A 22973-nucleotide genomic window follows, 5' to 3' on the forward strand; every position below is an offset into this window, starting at 1 on the left:
AGCCTCCTTTCTGAGAACATTTCAAATGAAAAATGCCTCGGCATACACAAAGTAAGAAAATACATCACATACAAAAACATTCACTGTCCTTTCCCTGAATACAAAAGGAGAAAAAAATCTAGTCCTTGTCTTACACACACACACACACACACACACACACAACCTGACATGATGGAGAGTACTGAGTGCACAACATGTCAGATCGCATAGAGCATGAAGTGACAAAGGGCTGAATGAAAGAGCATTTAGTAAAAAAAAAAGACCCAAACAAAGACCAGCACAAAACAACCAAAAGAGCGAGAGACTTTACCGGAAAGTTCACTGCCATCAGCGCACCAGTCCAACTCGAAGTAATCCACCCTAAAGAGTCTGTGCATCCTCAGCCTCACTACCACATACAGTAAACAAACCCACAAGCTCTCAAGAGACAGAGAGAGGGAGAGGGAGAGAAGAGGACGAGCTTGCAATAACAAGGAAGAATCTGTGCCAGTGGCAGAGAGAGAGAGAGAGAGAGAGAGAGAGAGAGAGAGAGAGAGAAAGAGAGAAAGAGTATGTGAGAGAGAGAGAGCCAATCAGGGCAGTTGTGGTCCTCATGCAGGACAGCAATGGGACAGTGCATCCAAAACCTCATTATGCAGACGCGGACATCCTGGGTTCAGAAGGTGAAAGTCCTGCCAAGTGATCCAACCATTTAGTAAACCAGCTCATTCTAATTAGCAGCCAGGTAGATCAGGTAATTAATGCATTAGATATCACCTGTGTTAAGTGCACAGGTAGACAGAATATATGGCAGGACTTTTACTTTCTGGAGCAGGAATGTCCGCCTCTGCTCATATGAGCTTCGAACAGAGAACTTAACCCCCCCCCCCCACGCACGCTTCCTACAGAAAATATACGCATCCAAACATACTGGCTAGCTCAAAAGCCCACGCGTGTGCTAACAAAAGAGGCTGGCACCAAAACCCACACACACACTTCTTATGGAGGCTATGCTTCCCAAAGTATTTGCCCTCCTAAAATAAGATTGTTTGTTCACTCTAATGGCGGTTGTTTACATCAAATTACTCATTTAATCATCATAGTGTTATTGACATGACTTGAGGCAAGCATGACACCATCATCCATCCATCCATCCATCCATCCATCCATCCATCCATCCATCTGTTCAACCATCCATGCCGGATGGAATTCATCAATCCATCTTTCCCTTTCCCCTTTCAACACCAAGTCAGCTTTTGTCTGGCACTTTTACCAGCACATGAGTGTGACAGGGTCGATCATTCACACATTCAGGCGGTAGCACACACATCATGTGGTCAATCGATCAAGCATCAATGAGGTCTGCACATTCTTGATACAGCTTCCAATTTGATTTGGAATCCAATTCCTTTGATGATCTGCATGCCTATACACTACTCACAAAAAGTTGGAGATACAGTATCTGGCTTTTAGGTGAAATTTACCGAAAGAGTAAGAAGTTCGAGCTACTTTATGGTATTATGTCATGAATGTAGGGCATTTAAGTAGGAGCATGCAATGGTGATTTCCTCATCTCAAACAATTTATTGAAAAAAGGCCGAATATTCATGACTTTTTGAGAGTAGTGTATAATTTATTGTAATAGATTAAGTATCACCACCTAACCTTATTTTTTACCTTACATTAAATGTTATATTGTATTGTATCACATTACAGTGTTATTTATAAAATATATTATTATTATAAACATAGCAAGTCACACTGAGAATTCTTTAAAAGCCCTCTCACAAAATAAAAAATAACTGAATTCAAACCAGATTACATTGGTTTTAAATGGGTCCAGTGAATGTCAGTGTGTGTCAGTGGAGCAGACAGCATCATCCCACAAGGCAGTAGACAAATGCAGAATGACACAGATGGCACATGAGAGTAGGCTGTATTCTCAGACCAAGTCTTAAAACACTCGCGACTATAACACGAAAACTAAAACGCGACTAAGACTGAACAGAATTAAAACGGTTCTAAACCTGTTTTTTGCTCAGGTACATATTTTGCTGTGTTGTGTCCACGAAGCCGAGAGCATAACTCCAGAGAGCAGCAGACATGCGACTGGCTCAATGGAGTAGGAGGTTTGGCGGCACTCACAGAAGTAGCTGAGGGTCTCCTCAATTTGCTCGACGGTCAGCTCGATGTGTGCCTGCGGTGAGATGACGGGCGTGTGGATCCAGTCGTCGTGGTCATAGCCGTAGACCGTGTCGGCGCGCAGGCGGTACACCGGCAGCTGCTCATCAAGAAGACTGATGATCTCCACCTCGTCAAGCTCTGTGCTGTTACACACATCTGAGAGAGAGAGAGAGAGAGGGAGAGAGAGGGAGAGAGAGAGAGTTAGCCGCAGACAGAAGCAGGAATGAGTGTGTGTTTGTGGGTGTGTGAGTCAGAGACAGGAGGAGAGAGGTGAGAGTTTGTGTGTGTGTGTGTTATAAACAGAAGTGGAGAGCAGAGTGTGTGTGTGTGTCTGCTAGTACACCTACCTCCAACAACTGTACACACACACACACACACACACACACACACACACACACACACACACACACACGCACACGCACACAAACACACACGCACACAGACACCCACCTGTGATGGTCCCAGCGTCCCGGTAGCCCTGATCCGGCGTGGGCGGGGGTTCCGTTGCCTCGCTCACATACTGTTCCTCGGGGAGGGCACCTAGCTGCTGGGGTTCTACAGGAGATGTGCTGCGCTCAGAGCCATGCGGATCCAGCTTGGCCACTTCTCACACCATACCCTAGAAGAGTGTGTGTGCGTGTGTGTGTTGGAGAGAGTGAAAGACAAGGTGAGAGATACAGAGATGTACGTGTTTGAGTATGTGTCTGAGAGATGAGGAGGGTACAGACATATATGTGTTAATGTGTGTGAGTGTGTCAGAGAGAGAGAGAGAGAGAGAGAGACAGAGAGAGAGAGAGGGGGAGAGATCATTGACTGCCACAGCTTGACCAGTGACAACCTCCGAGGTGCACCTGATGGTCTCATACCTTTTACTTGTAGACAACACTACTGCAATACCGAAATACATTTCTGCGTCATATAAATCAGCTTTGACAATTGAATATCCAGTACTTCAGTCATAGCAAAAGTGCAGAGAGACTTACGGAGGCACAAACTACTCCAATCCGTGCCTGTCAGACAGATGGAGAGCAAAGCTCCAGGGTTATGCTGTGTTATGTCATGTAGTTTCTGAATTCTGAGGTATGTAAGTATGATGCCTCCAGATGAAACCAGCCAAATTATTACAACACACACCATCTGTTTGAGTGCACACACAGCAATTAACAACGTATGATAATAAAACAACCACAAGCCAAAAATAAATAAACTGAATGACCAATAAGGTCAGTGTGGGTCAGATATTGTACAGACACGGATACAAGCATCCACAGGCAGGTACACATCTCACGACATCTTATATCCACAGTGGCTGGTTTAAAACATACAGTGGAAGGTTTAGTATGCTTACACATTTGCCATTTGTCTCCTTGATAACAAAAAAAATACGATCATATGTGTCGCTCCGATCAGCATGGGTGTGACTAGGGATGCGTGTTGATGACGTTTCACGAACAGGATGAAGGCTAGCCATCCTCAATAAACAAAATGTCTGTAAAAGGGATCAATAACAGCCTACATAATTCGTGTGTTATACACTATCACAGACTACCATTATGCATACTAGACATACTAAATTACTCACTGTGTATCATCACACTGTCATTATTAACACTACCATCCTTCAGACATGATGCTGATGAGAGGCAACTTGGCAACCTCGTATTGAATACTTGCTTACTCAGAAAAAGGCAGCAGACTGCTGTTTTGCACGGGAGCCGTGGGATTCTGCGGTGATCCTGTTGTCTGATGTTAAAAGAGAAAAGACGCGTAGGTGAGCTGCCGAGACCAGACGTCCTTTAAGACCTTTGAGTGGCTTGCGGTGCGCGGCTGTCCTTTCCAGAGATGCCTTGAGCAACCGGGATCTCACACCTCCTCGCGCTTTACCTAGCCGTGACACTGCACTGCAGCGGACAATGTCACAACGTCCCAGGACCGAGGCTAGATTGCAGTCTTTTATCCATTTGGGATCGTGTATTCCACTCTGATTGAACCGTTATATTGGTCTATCCATCTCTCAGCGCATTTTAGAACAAATACCGCACTGACCTGTGACGTCGCGCGAGAGCAAATCTAGCCTCCGTTGCGTAAAGCTTCTGGTGTCTTTTTCATATTTCGTTATAGTTGTACGGAAGCCCAGAAGGCTAGTGTTAAGGGCAGTAGGGGGGTCAGTGATAAAGCAGAAATACAACACCTTCTCTGATGAGTATCTGAATCAAATCGTTTTGAAGTAGCCTATGTATCAAAACATCAAGACACCAATTATCTTTCTAAGCTGGAGTATGGGGAGGTAACTTTTACAATGGAACCTTTAACAAACCACACGTTCAAATGGACCTCTGCATAAATAGGTCAGGTTGGGGGTGGAGGACACCAACAAAAAAAACATGGTCCACATTCAACATAAATATTCATGTGGGAAAGATTAACAGCTCAATGGGCAGTTGACCCAAGTCCCGGATACCATTACCATTTTCCACTTGTTATGCTCATTCATTGGTTCTGCTTTTAACTTTATCTACTATTCCTACATTAGTGTCATTTTTCTAACATACAAAGACCCAATTCACTAGTTAATCGCAGGGTTTCACCCTTTGTCGCGTTTTCTTGTAAAGCATTCATTTCCCTAGTGCTTCCATTTTAAAATGTACATCACAGCAGTCAATTGTGCTTACCAGGGAGAACTTCAACCTGAAACGTATCCACAATGATGAATGATGGGTTTCAAAAGTATCAGTAGTTGGTCTCACTCACTTAATCAATAGTCAAAAAAAGCAAGCAAGCATCTCTGCAAATATATACAAGTAGGCCTAACTATATTTTCTTTGTTTTGATCATGTCAATGTAATGTATAAATATGTTGACATTGTATTTAAAAAAAGACTTATGAAACATTGGAGCAGTGGTCACTACTGCCAAAACCAAACGAAACAGAATTCCTCACAGATCACACTTCAGCCAGCGTAAGAAGGATGAATAAATGGAGGCCGAGACAGCAGTGAAATCTGGAATAAAAGTATGTTTTTTATTGTTACGCCGTGTCACTGGAACCACTGTTGACACGGTAACGTTGAACAGGCTACAACAACGTTGCATCAGTAGATAGTCTACCTCATTGAATATAAAAGAATAGCTTTCCCCTTCTATACCCATAAATGTACCTACCCCTCCTAACCCAAAGCCCCATAGACTTAATGGTGACGTGAGACTTGCCTGCCTCTAACTGAATCCAATAGTAATAAGCAGAATGACTTCAACATTCTCTACACTTATTGCATGTTTATAAAAAGCTACACGTAATTACACATTTTAAAGTCAGCATACAGGAAACTGATGTTAGTGTTCTATACTGTTACGTGATAGAGTAAGAAAAAGCAAGTAGTCAGATAACTTGATTGGAAGAGAAACAAGAGAAACAAAATAAAAGAAATACAAAAAATATACTTGAAATGAAGTATGGAGTAAAAGGGTAGACTAGGAGAGTCATCATGGGTTTGTCATCAAAAAGGTGTTAAAAAAGAAAGGAAAAGAAATGTAAAACATAAAAATAATAATAAAGATCAGGCAAGATTAAAATGTTTATAAATCCATCTTTTAAATCCATCTGTTGGCACTCATCCATTTGGTAACCGCTCCAAAAATCCCTTCTTCCCACTTCTTTCTTTGCCAGGACAAAAAGCGATAGTATTCTTCTTCTTCTGGTTTGTCCAGTAGCAACCGTCCCCTGGACGCGTCGAGTACAATATGTGTCAGGCACTTTCTGATCCACCATCCTCCCCTCATCTAACCATCATCGACTATACGGAACAACAAACTCATCAAAGCACATCGCAGACTCACTCGGATTATCCAGCTAGAGAGAGACAGACAGGCAGAGACAGAGACAAAGAGAGAGGGGAACCAAAGAGACAGAAACAAAAAGAAACAGAAGACACAAATAAGTCACGTCGTCATACACGGCAACACTCACAATAATCAACTATAAACAGACCTGCAAACCCGTCAGCGTAAAAAAGGTGACAGTGTCCGACGGGGGGGGGGGGGGGGGGGGGGGGGGGGGGGGGCATATAAAGAAAACTGCTCGTTTTTTTTTTATATTACTATATATATTATTATATAGCCTATAATACATATACATGTATGATGTATGTAAACACAAACATACACACACAGGGGAGAATACATATTTGAACCCATGCTTAAGTTGACTAAAAAGAGGAATAGAAAATCATCTTCATGCCTTAATGAGTAGATATCAAGGATTTTCTTAAAAATGAAGAATGTATCGTAAATAAATACATTTTCTTCCTTAAATACAGGGGGCATACAGTCAGTAGGCCTGTTTTGACCCCTATGTCAATTCCCATGCAGGAGGATTTTTTTTAAATATGCCTATGTTTTTATTTTTAAAGGCCAGCTATTTCATGGATCCAGGATACTATGCATCCTGATAAAGTTCCCTTGGCTTTAGGAATTAAAATAGCCCCACATCATCACATACTCTTCTTCACCATAGCTAGATATTGCATGGTGTTTTTTCCAGTTAGCCTATTTGATGCTCATTGAGCTCAATGCATATCAATGCGCGTCCTGCGTTCTACAGAGGGTGCATTAAATGTTATTTGTACACCTATGACCTAGATCCAATTTGTTGGCCGTATCACACTGGAATAGTCTATTAATTTGGCAAACTCGTTGTGAAGTTTAAATGAACGGTCACGTTGCATCCAAGCTGTAGACATTGTCGCACAGGACGGTGGTTATTTTAGCTAGTTGGAGTGCAATTAAAATAGCGATGTTTCAAAGCTAAGGTTCATAGAAAAGAGATGGAGCTGACTGGCTTTTGACCATAGCAATCATCCATTAAGAACTAGCAACGGCAGTTTGTACTGCAAGTTTAGAAATTAGTTGATAGTGGTGGAAAGAAGTAGCCTTGTTCTACTAACACCACAACATATTTTTAGCGATTTAAACCAAAGATTGTCACACCGTCTCTGTTTAAACGTTTACATCATAACAGGAAATTAACACAAAACAAATGGTAACAGTGGAATAAGTGGGATAATGGACTCCACGGCGTTCGGTCCAAGAAATAAATGCACTTAGAAGGGGCCGTTTTACGTTCATATTTGCGAACCGAACACGCGTGTCGTCCCTGACAAAACTGACTCGCGCGGTAGCCAGGCGTCTCCAAACGTCAACTTGGCAAGTGCAAGAAGCAAGTGCTAAGACTCCAATTGGCCCAGAGAAGTGTCAATGACAAGAATTAGCCAATAATGTTTCGCAATTCTAGCCCGCATTGCATACAGATAAAGGGCAGCCTTCACCTTCACCTTCACCCCCCCCCCCCCCCCCAAATAAAAACTCTCCGGTTCTGGGCGATTCACGTGAATGACCCAATTGACCAAGAAAACGGCGATTGTCGCCGAAAAGCGACAAGTTTGCAGGTCTGTCAACTATAAAGATATGGTTACAAATTGTACTCCCAAATGTTACATCAACAGAAATATGACCACACCCTTTGTCCTCAAAAATCCCCAAGTGATTAAATGATTACATCATGATCAATTGCGGGCCTGTCAACGACAGCTTCCCGTCAACAACAACAACAACAACTTCCACACACCCACCTGAGTGACCCCTGTCCAGTAGGCGTCTAAAGGTCCGTGTCGAACCACGCCAGCTGGTTGGAGTCTGGGGGCGGCAGGCCGTCCATGAGCTCGGGGTTGTGGCTGAGGTCAGGCAGGCCGTCTACGGGGTAGTCGCCCGAGTGGGGGCCGCCCATCTCATGCTCCAGCATGGCGTCCATGCCCAGGCCGTCCTGGCCGTAGCCTGCGTAGCCACGGAAACTGGGGTCTGAAAGGAAGGGGGAGGGAGACGCACACAGTGAGCCATGTGTCCGTTTTCACCAGAAGTGTCGAGAATACTGTTGCAATAACGCACGATACATATTGTATTGTAATAGATTAGATCATGAAAACACAACTTGTACACAAAAAAAATGACAGGCACCAATTAATATGATGGCCTATAAATTTGGCAAACCGAAACATTTAAAAAATAGAAGAAATCCAACGGAACACTGCCTCTTGAGGAGACGGTTCCTTCATAGTGTTGTGAGTGTGTGCAGCAGACCTCTGGCCTGTGTGCGCTCCTTACCATCTGGTCTGTAGGCCAGGGGATCTCCCTGGGCACCCATCTCCAGAGCCATGTCACTAGTCTGGGGGGGGGGGGGGGAAGAGTCACAGATACACGGTCAAACACAGGCGCTCACAGCTGTACACTGAACGCAAATGGGAATAAAAAAAAAACCTGAAACAAAATGTTTGCTTCATTGTATTCTAGACTTTTAAATTAATATAAACGCTAAAAGTATTTAGTTCGAAAATACACATTTACAATTCAAATGATAAATATATAACCCATATAATACCAAAAACGTATTATACTATGAAGGCTGCATGCTTTTGTCCAACTTGTGTTTTCCTAATAAGCCTCATTATGTGGCAGGCCGAGGAGGGCATTAGATTAGAGGGTCTGGTGAAGGGGGAGCTCTGCTCTGGGCAGTAGACAGGCCTCTAGATGCATCAACTAGACAAAACAAAACATTCATGCTTCATTTCTGTGAGGTTGCATCACTCTCAAATCACTCGTTTTACCGAACAAAGCTTAACACTTGTACAACACTGCCATTATTTCTTCCCCTTCAGCAAAATCAATTACTTTACTTAAAACAGTAAACAGCAAGCAGCCCAACCTCCTTTCTCGAGTGCAGCATCAATTATGCCTTCACTGTCCTGCTTTGATGTTTCACATGCAACGGCAACACCTCCCCTCTTACACTCACCTGATTTGATCCGTGGGGCATTCAAAAACTACTTTCAAGATTGACTAGTCCAAAGCAGCCCTGGCATGCAGTAAGCCCCATCAAGGATAAACAAACACACACACACAGCCCCGTAGGCTTCATTCCACAGCTGGGACATTACCTCGTTCCAGGTCATGGGCTCCGTCCTGAAGAGGGAGCTAGTGAGCTCCACAGAGAGGCGCTTCTTGTAGTCCTGGGGCTTATCCTCGGACATGCGGAACAGCACAGCAGCCGCATAGGTGGCTGGAACACACACACACACACACACACACACACACACACACACACACGGTTAGCTTTTTTCCCCCTGTAGTTACAGTTCGAGTTGGGTAGCCTGTCCTTTTACTGGCCTGATGTAATGCAAGATGAACCCAAAACCAATCGATATTCACAACACACAGCACAGCTGATACATGACCCAACAAAAGGTTGCTTCAGTCCGGAGTTTCCACTCAGTCCAAACTGACCAAATTCCAGAGCTTATCAAGTGAACTTTCTGAATTTCTTCCTTTGAGTGTCTGGCTGAGTTTAACGTCAGCACAACACATGTAACAAACTTGTATAACATTTGGGTCAAGTGAAGTATTACATTCCAGCAAACTCCAGAATGTTACATGGGTAGCAACTTCAAGGGGTCAAAACGGAAGAGATTTAGTGCTCCGCAATTTTCATAATAACAGGAAGATCAAAGACAAAAGAGGTTACAAAACCAAAATCTGTAGGTGTAGGTGTGTGTGTGCGCAACTGCACAAACACACACACACACACACTGTGGTGATGTCTTCGATTGGTTGTGTGCAATAACTGTATGCTAGAGAGGAAGGTACTTCCCCACCCCCCATTTATGGCGGAAGGTAAGCTGGATTGTAAAGGTGCGTGTGTGTGTGTGTCTCTCTCCGTACCGACGCCCTCGTTCCGGGAGTGCAGCAGCTCTGTGAGGGGTGCGGTGGCTCCCTCGGCCTCGATGGCCTCGGCCGCCTCCTTGTCCTGAGCCAGCTCGCACAGCACACCGGCTGCCACGCGCTGGATGTTCTCAATGGGGGAGTACAGCAGCTGGGGGGGCGGGGCAAGGCAGAGCACAACCAATGAGCTTTACAAACACAACTAGAACTGCATACAACGCAAAGGGAGCCCAATGACTGGTCTTTAAAACAAAGTCTGAAAACCAAGCTCTTCAGAGAACATCTCCTCTCATAGCATTACTTTACAACTAGTCTTGCCTATCCTACGGGCAATTGTGCTCATTGATGCACTTACTACATTGACTTTTATGTCTGTTAAATAGAGGCCATTCAATATTTTCCCACCATGTACACAGAAATAGTGTCTCTGAAAAAGGTCAGTGCCACAAGAAACACATCTTATGTTGAAGAAAAATAAATAAATCTGAGCAGCCTTCTCCATTTGGTCTGTTTTATGCATGTCACAAGGAGGACTACAGATGAAGTGTGTGTGTGTGTGTGTGTGTGTGGGTTAAGGCATTACCTGTACGAAGAGTGGAATGGTGTTGAGTCCTCTGATGACTATTCTGTTGTGTACATCCCTGGCCAGAATGTGCAGAGCTCCGGTGCAGCCTTCGACAATCTCCTCCATACGCACACCCTCCTGTAAGGACAAGCGCACACACACACAGAGTTACCTCAGGCTTCCAACTCTCCTTCCTTATACCCGTCTCATGCAACCTCCATCTCAGATATACTAGTCACTATCAATGCTAACCAAGAACATACAACTCTGCACATTTATGGCAATTTAAAAACGCACACTTTCCCCATCCCTGGTGATTTACTTTGGGGAAACAAATCCATAACTTTAGAACAGACAGGTCTCACCTCAACCTGGACAAGTTGATGACACACACTCGTACGTACCACAAACTGCTGCTGGGTGCCGCCCATGGAGGTGCGCCTCTGGGTGTCCTGGTGTGCCCTGACCAGCAGCTGCACCAGGCGCGGAATGGCTCCCTGCTCACGCAGCGGGGCATGGTTGGCCGGGCACAGCGCCAGGTTACGGATCAAACCCACCGTGGCCTGCACAAAACACAAAAAAAAACACACACACACACACACACACACACACACACACACACACACGTGTCACATGGGTGTCACCAGGGGACAAAAACAGTGCCTACGGAGGTGCCAGTTAGCAGCATCAGCGGCAGCATCTGTTCCAGTTTTACACTCGGGCACTGCCAGCTCCCCCTAAATAGCAATTCCCATGTGTCCAGCAGGGGGAGCTCTTCTAAACACAACACACACTCACATCAATGACGAGTGAAGTGAATTAAAGTTTCATTGCTTTCATGTTCACAAGACCCAGTCTCCATAGTAACAGTCAAGTAAAGTAACAGTGTCTTTTCTGCTCTGACACATTCCAGGAAGTAAAGATAAGGACTCTGCTCACCACTAGGGCTCAGGTGCAGTATGAAGGTCATGGGCATGAAGTCATTTCCTCGACACTAAAGTGCAACCGTCTGAAGTTGGCGTCAACTGGATTGAGAGAGCGCCTCTACAAACTACCAGCTGGTTTGTGGAAAAGGTCCTGGCTAAATGGCGGAATATTTGCTGCCCTTTTCTAATTCACACCATAGGTGCCCATGTGTTTGTTTTCACAGAGTTTTGATAAACAGGAAATGGACCCCCCCCCCCCCCCCCCATTGCCAATTACTCTTATCTCGGTCGAAACTCACTCCCTTTGACATTCAGTAGACAATCCATGCTTATGTCCTTGAGACACAGACACTGAATTGTACAGTTTTATGACTCACTCCACCAACATTACCTTTGCACTGAGATTTGAATCATACCAGCGCTGAATAGAAGTGTGAAGGCTCCCGTTTGGGGTCTCAGTTCTCAAGAACAGCCCGACACCCAGTTAATGTTGCAAGTGGAATACAATATCAAGATGGATAGATACCTTATTGATCCCCAAGGGGAAATTCAAGGTGAATCATATAAAAGAGGAAATGGCAATACGCCTCACCTGTCTAGTGGTGATCCAATTGCTCAAGAGTCATTTTTTAAGTCAAGACTGAGCAGCGTTAAACTCGTTATGTGGTTTGTAAACAATAATGTGCTGCCACTTTAAGTACTGCCACTTCTGGAGAACTCGACCGTGTGTGCTATATTATTTTGCGTGTTTGTACCTTGATTAGTGGCCAGTGTGAAGGTGGGTGAAGGAGTTTGACCACCACGGGCAGGCCGTAGTGCAACCGCACGGCATTCTGGGCCATCTCGGCATCCTGGTGACGGGAAGTGAGATGACGAAGCGCGCACACGGCGGGCTCTGTGATGTCCTCACGATCTCCGGCGCGCAGGACAGTCCTCACCAGCGCCTCGATACCGCCGACCTGGCAAAACGTAAACGAGTTAGAAGTGCACATGCGTTTCTGTTAGCTGGTATTTACCGGTTTTTGACTAGTAATATTCATGAAAAAAAAAAGAAACAGCTGCTGTTAGAGGATTAACATTATTTTAAGTCAAACTGATTTGAGGACTTTTTCCTCAAGCTAGGTTTGGTGTACTTACAGTAATATCTACTGTTAAGTAATTTAAACACCAGCACTTTTGACTGAAATTTCACATTTGTCCAGTAAAATAAGCTCTGCAGACATCTGACAGAATTTTTTTTTTCTTGTCCAACAGAAAGCCTGAACTACACTTCGACATACACCATTGTTTCCTAAAACAGTCACAGGTCTTGCCGCTTCCACAGTGAATCAGTTACTAATTTTCTCTTGATCTCAAAAGCAGTCTCTACAAGTTCCTACAAGTATCAAGCTTGGTAGTGAAGATCCATGTAAAATGCTGTAGACCATAATATTGAAAAGAACTTCACTTAAATTCTTTTTCAGTTAAAATCATACAAATGTGAAGACCACATATCTCCAGCCAAAGCCCTTTTAGCTATATTATATTCTGCAGTTGTATTTAAGAGGTATTCATATGAACCCAACTTTTGATGTACGCTAATGCAAAGCTATTCCAAGTGCATCCAAGGCAGAGGCCAAAACAAACAGTGTGTCACCTACCTGGCAGACCATCATCTTGTTCTTGTAGTTGTTGCAGGTGAGGTTGGACAGGATGCCAGCGGCGCACGTCACCACGTTGATGTCATCAGAGCCAAGCAGCTGCACGAGAGTTCCCAGAAGCCCCTCCATGCCCTCCTGCAAGGGCGCACGCACACACGCACACACTTTAAAACCCTACAGCTAAACGCATACCATTCCTATCAGTATTGGTAAGTGGGTGAGATCCTTAAATAACCAAGGCTGAAACCTTCCCAAACCTACTTCCAAATCTGGAAGTGTTCGAGAGACATGGCTGTGTATGTGTGTGTGTGTGTGTGTGTGTGTGTCCTTGATGTTGAGGCGTTATAAGTTGCTCTTTTACACAGGTCGGAACGTGTGTGTACACACTAACCTGTTTGGTGGCGGCGTCAGAGAGATTTCTGAGGGTCCAAAGGCAGTTCTGCACCAGACGCTGGCTTGGATCAGTGAGATGGAGGCCCAGGGCCTGCATACCTCCTGAAACATTCATAAACAAACACCGCACACGGGTCAACAAACGCCCAACTAGACTTCACTTATTTACACACTTTTAAAACAGTGTTGTTCAAATTACAAATGTGCACACATGCACACACAAAGAAATAAACAAACCCTTCACCCTCCCCCCATCAATGTCCAAACAAAACGGCAAACTAATTTGGTTACTTTGCAGCACCTACAAATAACAAACAGTCAGAGTAACGCGAGACATTTTATGACTTTCAGTCTTGTGTAATCAGAGTGGAAAGAAAATCAACCAAACTTTACAGCTTTGAAAAAGGGCGAGTTGTTTGTCAATCTTGCTTAAGGCATAAAGCTTTTCTGGCCTTCTCACTTAACTTTGAAGTCAATCCTGCTGAATTGCTTTTTAAAAATGTATTTGTTTAGATTACTCTAGCACATTCATGCCTTGGTCAAACTGAAGTCACCTCTGACAACAGAGGAAGAAAAAAAAAGAAAAAAAAGGCTTCCTTGTTCTCCCCGTTCTCACGCAAAGACACAAATGCCAGTTTCACATGAGGCCTCAGCCAGTGAGTCATTGAGTGAGTCAGTGTGTACACAAACACACGCGGGCACGCAGGTACACACACACACACACACGCAGGCGTGTGAGGACTTGCCTGCCTCCACGATGGCGGGTTTGTTGCTGGAGCAGACGGAGAGCACTTTGAGCACACGACTGGTGGTCCACAGGAGCTTCTCGTAGGTGTAGGTCCGCATGATGTTCACCAGGGCCTGTGGGCCGCCACTGGCCAGGATGATCAGCTGAGGAACAAGTCAGAACCATTTATACCTCACCCACTAAAACACGACTACCTACATATTTTGAACATGAAGTGTGTGTGTGTGTGTGTGTGTGTGTGAGTAATTTAATTTCATTCTCTTCAAGCTTGTGAAATAGGGCATTTGGCCTTGTGCACTTTATCCAGTTTACTTGCAAGTATTAACGCTATGTCTGATCAATTTCAACAAGGCCACTGCGTTAAGACTGTTGGACGAGCAGAGTGGTAGCTTGTGTGGGCCTTACCTTGCTCTCCTGGTTGCCGTAGGCCAGAATCTGCAGGCAGTCGGTGGTGATGGCGAGGAACTTGACGTTGGTCTTGCTGAGCAGGGCCACCATCTTCTGCAGGCCGCCGGCCAGACGCACGGCCATCTTGGCCCCCTCCTGGTGCAGCAGCAGGTTGTGCAGCGTGGTGATGGCGTAGAAGAGCACTGAGTCCACGGGAGACCTACACACATACACACACACACGGTTTATAAACCCTGGGGGAGGTTTAACGTATAGTATAATGGCAAACCTTCCTGATTGGTATTGTTTAGCCAGAGGAGTGAAACCACCAGAACGTTCTATCAGGAGGTTGAATTGGTAAGGTTACATGGGCTGCTCCATTATTTAGATACTTTATACCCAATCAAAATGTCATTAATTGCACAGCATTAGGTTTATCACTTACACCAAATTACCTAACCCAGGTTTGTCAATGACCCACATACTTGGAATATTGACTGGTTGTGATTGGATCCCTGTGCACACAGGGCTTAAATAAGATCCAAGCAGTGGTTCCTCTTCCTGGGTGTGTGTATATGTGTGTGTGAGAGAGTGTGTGTGTGCCATCTTACCCCAGCATCTTGACGAGGGCGGGGATGCCCCCGGACTTGAAGATGGCGAGCAGGCCCTCGCGGTGGTGCGAGAGGTTGTGCAGCGTGCCGGCGGTGCAGCGGGCCGTCTCCACGTCGCTGGTGTTCTGCATGGTGCGCACCACGGCCGACACCATCTGGGGCGAGCGCATGATGGCGTGCCGCGACGCCTCCTTCTTGGAGAGCTGGTGCACCATCACCGCCGCTTTGTTCACCACCACCTGCAGGGGCGCCCACGGGGGTCAAGAGAGGAAGTTAGCGGGATTAGCAAAAACGCGTAATCCCACAACGAGACATAACAACGGCGAGCAAAAGGAGCGAGCGGAAATGTATTAAATCGACCATTTTCGACATCTGACACAAACAGATTTGATATGTTTGGTCTGAATTTGTTCAGTCGGATTTGATTTGTTAGTCTGTACCTGAGACTTTATGATGTTCAAGGGATACACGTTTACTATAGTAAATTCCCTTTAGTGACTTATTTAATTGCATATTAAATGCATAAAGTATTTAATTAAACACCACTGTGTGTGTGCACGTGTACGCATCTGACCTGGTCCTCATCGTTGAGTAATTTGGTGAGCTCGGGGATGGCTCTGGTGGCCAGTTCAGCGTCGTCCTGGTAGTTGATGAGGTTGACCACGGCGTGCTTGAGCATCTGGGACGGCTCGGCCAGCTGCTGCACGTTGGTGGGGTGGGCAGAGTCGAACTGGGCCGACGGGATCTGCAGGCCCTCCTCCAGAGTCTCAGGGAACATGGCCGCACGCACACGCTGGGCACGCGTCATGGCATACTGCCCATCCATATCTACGGGCACATTCAGAGGAAAATCGGTTTACACACACACACAAAGCTTCTGTTACAGTACATAGTGATATGGATTAAATGTGGGGATTCTACTCAATTTGAATAATAAAAAAAACATATATGTTTTAGGCAAGGCAAGTTTTACATTTAAATGGACTTTGCAACAATGCACATAATTTCCAACTTAAATGATTAGAACAAGCATCTCTTGGGTCTTGCTTCCTGTGTGTGTGCCTGCTGTGTGTGTGTGTGTGTGTGTGTGTGTGTGTGTGTGTGTGTGTCTTACCTGAGACCTGTTCAGGGGTGTAGGGCTGGTTGAAGCCCATCTCCCACTCGTAGAGCTGTGGGTCCAGGTCGTCCTCTGGGTTGGGCTTGCCGCTGAGGGAGGGCGCGGTGGTGGTGGCCCCGGAGTGGATGCCCGAGTCCAGGTAGGACTGCTGCTGCCACTGGCTCACGGCAACCTTGGCGTCAGGCTCCATCGCCATGTCCAGCTCCATCAGATCAGCTGGCCGAGACAGACAGAGGGACACAAGTCATGAACACAGACAGATACGCATGCAGACACACGTGTGCACAGACCGATACAGTGAGACAGACAAAAGAGGTAGAGAGAGAAGGGGGGGGGAAAACGCCACACAGCCAGAGGCAGAATCACAGATCCAACATGTATTTAATAGAGCAAAGCGGTGCTGAGCTCCTACTTTTAGTAGCAAAGCCAAAACTGGACTGATCTAGTTTCCTGGTACATAAAGGCAACACCTGTGCATTTCTTTCTGGCTTCAAGGGACAGCACCTGGGCTTTTATTTTTTACTTTAGACTGACTCACGTGAGGTCTTTCAGCAGGAGGCAAATATGCCATTTTGACTCCAAAATTCCATCACCTTCCAGTCAATTCTAGCAGAGATAAGAGGCTTGGCCCAGGATTACCCACTCAAATTAATTTCATTTCTGCTGTGCTGTGCTGCTGTTGACCCAAATAACTGACTTGTTCCAAAAAGAATTAAAATGGAAACACATGTCCAAGTCATGTGGAAGAAACATTAATCAGTCTGAAGATTACACTGCACCACAGTATTGCCTTGGTCTTCAGCCTTTATCTCCAGTTAGGTCAAATGATACTGTTTCTCTCTAGACTAGGACTGTACGATCCTCAAACCTTGTGACATCTGGTATATTCTGTGTGCATACATCATGAATCACTATCCACACCTATCACTACAAAAGAAACAAATGCTTAAATATACGTTTGTGCACGCGTCTTCTATCCGTTTGTAAACGTTGTCGACATGTCTTTCAGTAGACAAGCTCAATCACTCAACGTTTGGAATCTCAATAGAAAAAGAATCCCTAATCCTAACAGGTCTATAACTTGTGTCCCATTCACAACTGTTTATGCTTCCATCTAATCGGTAATCACTGCATAAAACGATGTTGATAGCCATCTAATCAGTTATGATTCATTCAAGCCTGACATAAATGAAACTCCATAACAGCAGATCTTCTGTTAGGCACCGGGAGAGCAAACACACTGATGAAAACATGCACCTGTACTGCCAGTTGCTTTATATAAGAACATCTGCTAAAGACAAAGTAGCATAAATGGAATTTCTTTTCTCTTGACCCTAAGCCAATCCTATCAAACTTGTGCACACACACAAACACTTAACACGCACAGGTCTGTGTGAGCACGAAAGGTTGCCCCTGTAGTCACGCACAACCGTGGACACACACCCTAACATTGGCTTGTCCGCGCAAAATGGACTTTTAAAACATTCAAAGAGGCAGGAAGTTGCCGACACTCACCTTGGGTGGCCATCTTCCCCTCGCGAGTCACTCAGTTGGCCGAGTGTTCACACCTGCGTAAGAGAAGAGAGAAGGTTTGCTTTTCACACTCCAGTCAGCCATATTAGCCAGTTTAATGCCACTTCCTGCCTGCCAAACGACTCTGTTGGTGTTGAATTGCTGGGATACTGCACACTGCTGTTCCTAACAGGGTGTTTTGTTTTTTTTTCACTAACAGGTAGTTACAATTATACTAGTTTACAAACCAAAAGCCAGTCACATTTGTGGAAAAACCCAAAGAGGTTTGGTACACATTTTGCACACACTTCTATAGACAAGATCCAAAAAGACAAGAGCCACATGCACACTGGCACTGCTGAGCCGAGTGACTCACAGCAGACCGCTTGATTATCGGGACAGGGGGCATGAAACTGCTACATCTAGACTACCACAGATGCAGTAGAAGGCTTTGTTAAACCTTGCAGGATTGTAACGGCACACATTCATACCAGACTACACAGGACGTTAGGTTCAATACAGGTACAGGATGGAGTCTTAAACAGTAATCTACAGTAGGCCTTCTTGTGTGCGAACCATATTTGAAATTTGAGTTCCCACATAACAAATTAAGCAGCGGACCAAATGTCAGTTTAGTTAATTAACAGCAAGAAAACATGACATCTTTTCAAAATACTCTTCCTGCTTATAGGTGTTGGATCATCAGCTATATAGTCAGTGAATGTTAGACCATCAGTACTTACAGGATTACTGCGACAACGCTACGTACCGAATGAGAAATTGTGTGTACAGGAACACCCCTATTACCTTGGATCACCATAAACTCATAAGGGCCTGACTTACTCAATCCCTCAGGTGACCAGTCCTTTTCATCTGCCTACAACAAAGCTAAAACATGAACTGTACGGATGTGATAAATCTCCCAGTTTGCAATAAATCAAGGACATGCAACAATATGTATGTTATTCTATGAATTCCAGCAACGTTAGTCAGAGAGCAAATACCACCCCCCCCCCAACTGTGCTCAGTTTTTTTCAAAGTTCATATGATTAAGTAACAAAGATTGATTGTGTAATTAAGCTGAATCAAGTTGTGGTTGTTAGGGTATATCTAGGCCTTTCACAGTCTCACATCTAGTTCTTAAAAAAAACCTTCTCCACTCAAGCTGAAGGGTAAAATGTGTATCAGCCACACAAGGTCTGATGTTAGTGAAACAATTGAATGAGGATTTAAATTAGTGTGTGTCCCTCTTGACCTATTTTGATGATTGTAAACCAAAAGCCAGGCACTCAAAACAACTTATTTAAGAATATCTTTGGCGATCAGAGGCCCTCTTCAAAACACCAAGCTTAAAACTTGACTCAATGAACACTTTAAAAAATCAGTTTTCATAAACATACAATCAAGTCTTAACCTAGCACATCCTCATGTACGTGCAATTCGTGTCCCAGCAAGCTTTAACTACTAGAGGAAAACCCCTCAATCGCCCTTGAAGTGAGTTCGTATATCATTTATCAGACACACACAACATCAAACTCAGCCCCTAGACTTCATTTCCTTTCACTGACTTGGAGCCACTACCGATAATTCACAACAGCTGGACAGATGTGTAGCGGCGAGCCGCTATAGCCTGCGCGTACACCGCTGAAGATCAAAGCAATTCTCCACACGCTAAACTCAAGTACCCCTCCCCACTCTACACTGTACCCAGCTCTAATCGCGTCCAATGTGTGCAGTCTAGCATAGCGAAGCAATGGGAGCTCCTCCTCGACTGCCTATGAGAATGCAGGCCACACAACTGAGGAATGTGGATGGTTGGGGCCCTCGGTTTAGGAACCGCGGGCAGGACCGTTTAAGCCAGTCAGCCTAAGGTTTCAAAGAACCGTTGTTTAGACAGTCTCACAATTGCATCGCCATAATATGTGTAACATATTCTCATACATAATTAGCCTATAATACAAGAGTTAAGATGGAAAAACAGTGAAGACTTTTAAACCCGCAGCCTTGTCAACTCCTCCAACTAGTTGCATTACAGAAACTAGTGTAGCCTATACTGATAAATTCTTTTTCATCTTTAGAAGACATCGTAGGTAGCGGGCAACCCAATTGACCAGAGTTAGCCAACAAAACACGTTAATAATAACTTAAGTGTTAGGCCCAAACGGACATTGCTGGGTGATAATACTGATAACGTTACCTTCAGGTTGGTCGGGGACAGAGAGAAGAAACAGTTCAACAAACTAATGCACAACCGTAAAACAGGGACAAACTAAATACCACATTAAATTGAAACACTTTTGCCATCGTAATCTACATAACTATGATTGCGAACGCTTGTGTTAAAACACGTTGGTAGCTATTCTAACAGTATAACGTTAGATAATAGCCTACCTACCAACTGAGGTCAACTTAAACTTTTCACGGCACACACAAAAAAGCGAACAACTAGCCTAATACCTCGGTTATTCACGTTCAGTAGGCTAATAACGATGGCTAAATATCAAAAGGTAATCCTTATAACGTTACTAGCTATAGGTGAGTTAACGATGGGGGGAGAGCGTAACGTTACCTGAGAAAAACAATGCCTATCTTAACACTTTATCAAAACATTACACGCCGTAAAGAACCTTGATGTTACCAATCTTGCTTCTATTAGCCTACCTTTAAAATAGGCATTTGTCTAAACAGTTATTATCCAATTCTATGCCAAAATGTTACCATTTCAGTGAGCCAAATGCCGGGGAAAAGGAATGCGTCAATATTTGACCATCGTTTTACTGGCCGACAACAGCAAGATTGGAGAAATGGAAGTAATTTCAATGCAATATTAGCGACAGCTAAAGTCAGTGTATTAACCTAGCAAAAAACAGCCAGGTAACACAACCCATCCTAGGTAGCAATAGCTAACGTTAGCTAGTTAACCAATACGGGACTACCTGACGATATTTGCGACAAGAAGGTATTTCGCCATGTGTGATACAATTTAGAATGTTGTATTTAAAGTATCAATTAACATCCGCGGCAAATTTGACACAGATGGCAACATTGTATTTCCTTGGAATGTTTTGTCAGTAGTTCCAGAATCCATCAAAGAGGAAGCTCCCTTTCCCCATTTCCACGGTGACTATTCCTAGGGATCTGCGAAATGCAGAAGGCATATACCTACAATTATCCGAATCCTTACAATTGTCGAAATCTCATACTTACTCTCAAATCAGTGCCGTCCTTTTGTCAGCGACAGATGATCAGTTCCGCCCGTGTTAGAACGGAACAGGTAAACCGTCTGGACCCAAACGGATTTTCCTGTTACCGCTGTACTAGGGTAGCGCTAATGTTAGCTCACCCAGTAAACTATCTTAAAATGGCGTCTTGCAGGGGAGTTCTTATACCAAGAATGCTGTTCACGTATTCCGCCGCAATCAAGAAAATAGATCAGAAATGTAATGTTAGACTAAAAAAGTTAACTGTTGTTTGTAACTTCCCTATGTGATCTGTAAAAATAGATCTTGCACTTTATATGTCTAGAAAATATGTATAACCTTTTCTTGAAGAAATATGCAAGAGTTTGCTTGCGCGGAAGGATATAGAGCCGCACCGGGAGGGTGAAGTGCATTAATTACGTTGAAATTTGACTGTTTTGAAAACTTGAAAGAGACTTGCTTCTCATTCCTACAAGTCGACAGCCCGACACATTATATCTGTCGTGATTTCTCAGGTGGCGGAGGCATAGAAAGAAACACACAGGTGTGTTATGGCTAGCTAGAGGATTTTACAACCCCCTTTCATCCATATTTCCCAAGTGAAAATCACACTTAGGACTAACCTAATTAAAATCACAGATGTGTGTGTGTGTGTGTGTGTGTGTGTGTGTGTGTGTGTGTGTGTGTGTGTGAAAGAGAGAGAGAGAGAGAGAGAGAGAGAGAGAGAGAGAGAGAGAAAGGGCTGGAGGGAAAAACAATCAACTTGCTATAAGATTACAACTGACAATATAATAGCTTGAGTATTGCCCTAACTGTGAAAGGTGACTTGAACCATAACCTTCTTCAGGGAAAAAATAACATGTCGAAATATCACTGAATGTACAGTGCATTTCTAGTGAGAGTTGATATTTGCACTCATGCAACAGACAAATAGACCTTTCTTCTGTGCTACTGGTGTGTTGATTAGAATGCTTTTTCTCAATCCGAGCCACTGTATTTGCTTCCCAGTTACAAAGCCAGGCCTGTGTGAAAACTGAGTTTTTTTAGCGCTCTCACAGAACAGACAGTTAGAGAACTGTCAAGAGAATTTCACATAATTCATGGTAGAATAATTTGTTGACTTTCTTCTTGCGGACTTCCTAAGCCTCCTTTGATTTCTGCCTCTTTCCAAGAGGTGAATCTGTGGTTTACAAAAAATGTTGGCACCAGGATAAGACTTGGGTGGAATTGGAACACAGCAGCCCTTGTCAAAGAGGTTCAACACACTACTTTGTGTAGAGGTTCAGTTAGTCTAATATGTCCACCCAAAATTCTGCAGATGTTTAATCAGTTTGTCATAGCCAAAGGGCTTAAGAGTATTGTGGAGAAATGCTTAAGGATGAACAGTGCCGTTATTGATCCAAGACTATTTGTCATATTCAGCAAAATGCTCCTCACAGTCCTTTAGCCAGAGTTATTCAGAGTGTGTGCTCAAAAAAGTCAGGCAGTGCACTGTAAATGATAAACAAACATTAGACTGGATCAAGCCACTATTCCAGACGGTCAACAGGTTGCTTCTGAAGCACAGAAGGGGTGTAACTTGATTGGCTGTTGAGCTTACAGCCTAATAGCCATTTGTCATATTTACTGGCTGCACCTTTAACAAGCTTTGAGTTGATGAGCTGAACTCTCTGTGGACAGTAAATGTGGAGAGAGGAGAGAATTTTGCCAACAAAGAGGGATGTTGACCAAGTGGGAGTGCATGACCGATGTTGACCACCCCTCTATGCTCTAGAGCATAACATTTTAGCAGCACAGATTTGTGCTGAGAAGTGCACCATGGAGTCCAACAGCCGGTCAACTTTACCGCTGCATTCAATGTGAAATAGGCTCCTGGTGAAAATTGAATGTGAAATTTCTGTCCTAAATACAACTATTTCAATACATTACTTGCCATAATAATGA

At 44.2% G+C, this 22973-nt stretch overlaps 2 protein-coding genes across 2 annotated transcripts in view; both read right to left on the reverse strand.

The window, feature by feature from the left end:
• LOC134073186 (trafficking kinesin-binding protein 1-like) overlaps positions 1 to 3070 on the reverse strand; it is a 16317-nt gene extending 13247 nt beyond the window's left edge. The window contains exons 1-3 of the mRNA XM_062530177.1: positions 3061 to 3070; positions 2614 to 2718; positions 2125 to 2319 (exon numbers count right to left, since the gene is read on the reverse strand). Coding sequence (XP_062386161.1) covers positions 2125 to 2319; positions 2614 to 2718; positions 3061 to 3070 — 310 coding nt within the window. The remainder of the gene's footprint in view (positions 1 to 2124; positions 2320 to 2613; positions 2719 to 3060) is intronic.
• Positions 3071 to 5159: 2089 nt separating this feature from the next.
• LOC134072168 (catenin beta-1-like) lies at positions 5160 to 21194 on the reverse strand. The gene is made up of 17 exons (XM_062528697.1): positions 21037 to 21194; positions 17833 to 17885; positions 16315 to 16533; positions 15775 to 16028; positions 15201 to 15439; positions 14608 to 14809; positions 14201 to 14345; positions 13453 to 13556; positions 13062 to 13196; positions 12177 to 12380; positions 10900 to 11058; positions 10514 to 10633; positions 9931 to 10081; positions 9150 to 9271; positions 8320 to 8380; positions 7791 to 8016; positions 5160 to 6013 (listed from the first exon to the last, which is right to left on the reverse strand). Exons 2-16 carry the CDS (start codon positions 17843 to 17845, stop codon positions 7817 to 7819), a joined length of 2328 nt encoding a protein of 775 aa, XP_062384681.1. The 5' UTR covers positions 17846 to 17885; positions 21037 to 21194; the 3' UTR covers positions 5160 to 6013; positions 7791 to 7816.
• Between the last annotated feature and the right edge of the window lie 1779 nt (positions 21195 to 22973).

Source organism: Sardina pilchardus, chromosome 24, assembly GCF_963854185.1.
Source record: "Sardina pilchardus chromosome 24, fSarPil1.1, whole genome shotgun sequence".
Taxonomy (NCBI): Eukaryota; Metazoa; Chordata; class Actinopteri; order Clupeiformes; family Clupeidae; genus Sardina; species Sardina pilchardus.

Coding starts and splice junctions, on each gene's coding strand:
- LOC134072168 (XM_062528697.1), bottom strand. Junction 16,029..16,314: donor CACCCCTGAACAGGTCTCAG/GTAAGACACACA, acceptor ATGTGCCCGTAG/ATATGGATGGGCAGTATGCC. Junction 8,381..9,149: donor AGCCCATGACCTGGAACGAG/GTAATGTCCCAG, acceptor CCCCCCCCCCAG/ACTAGTGACATGGCTCTGGA.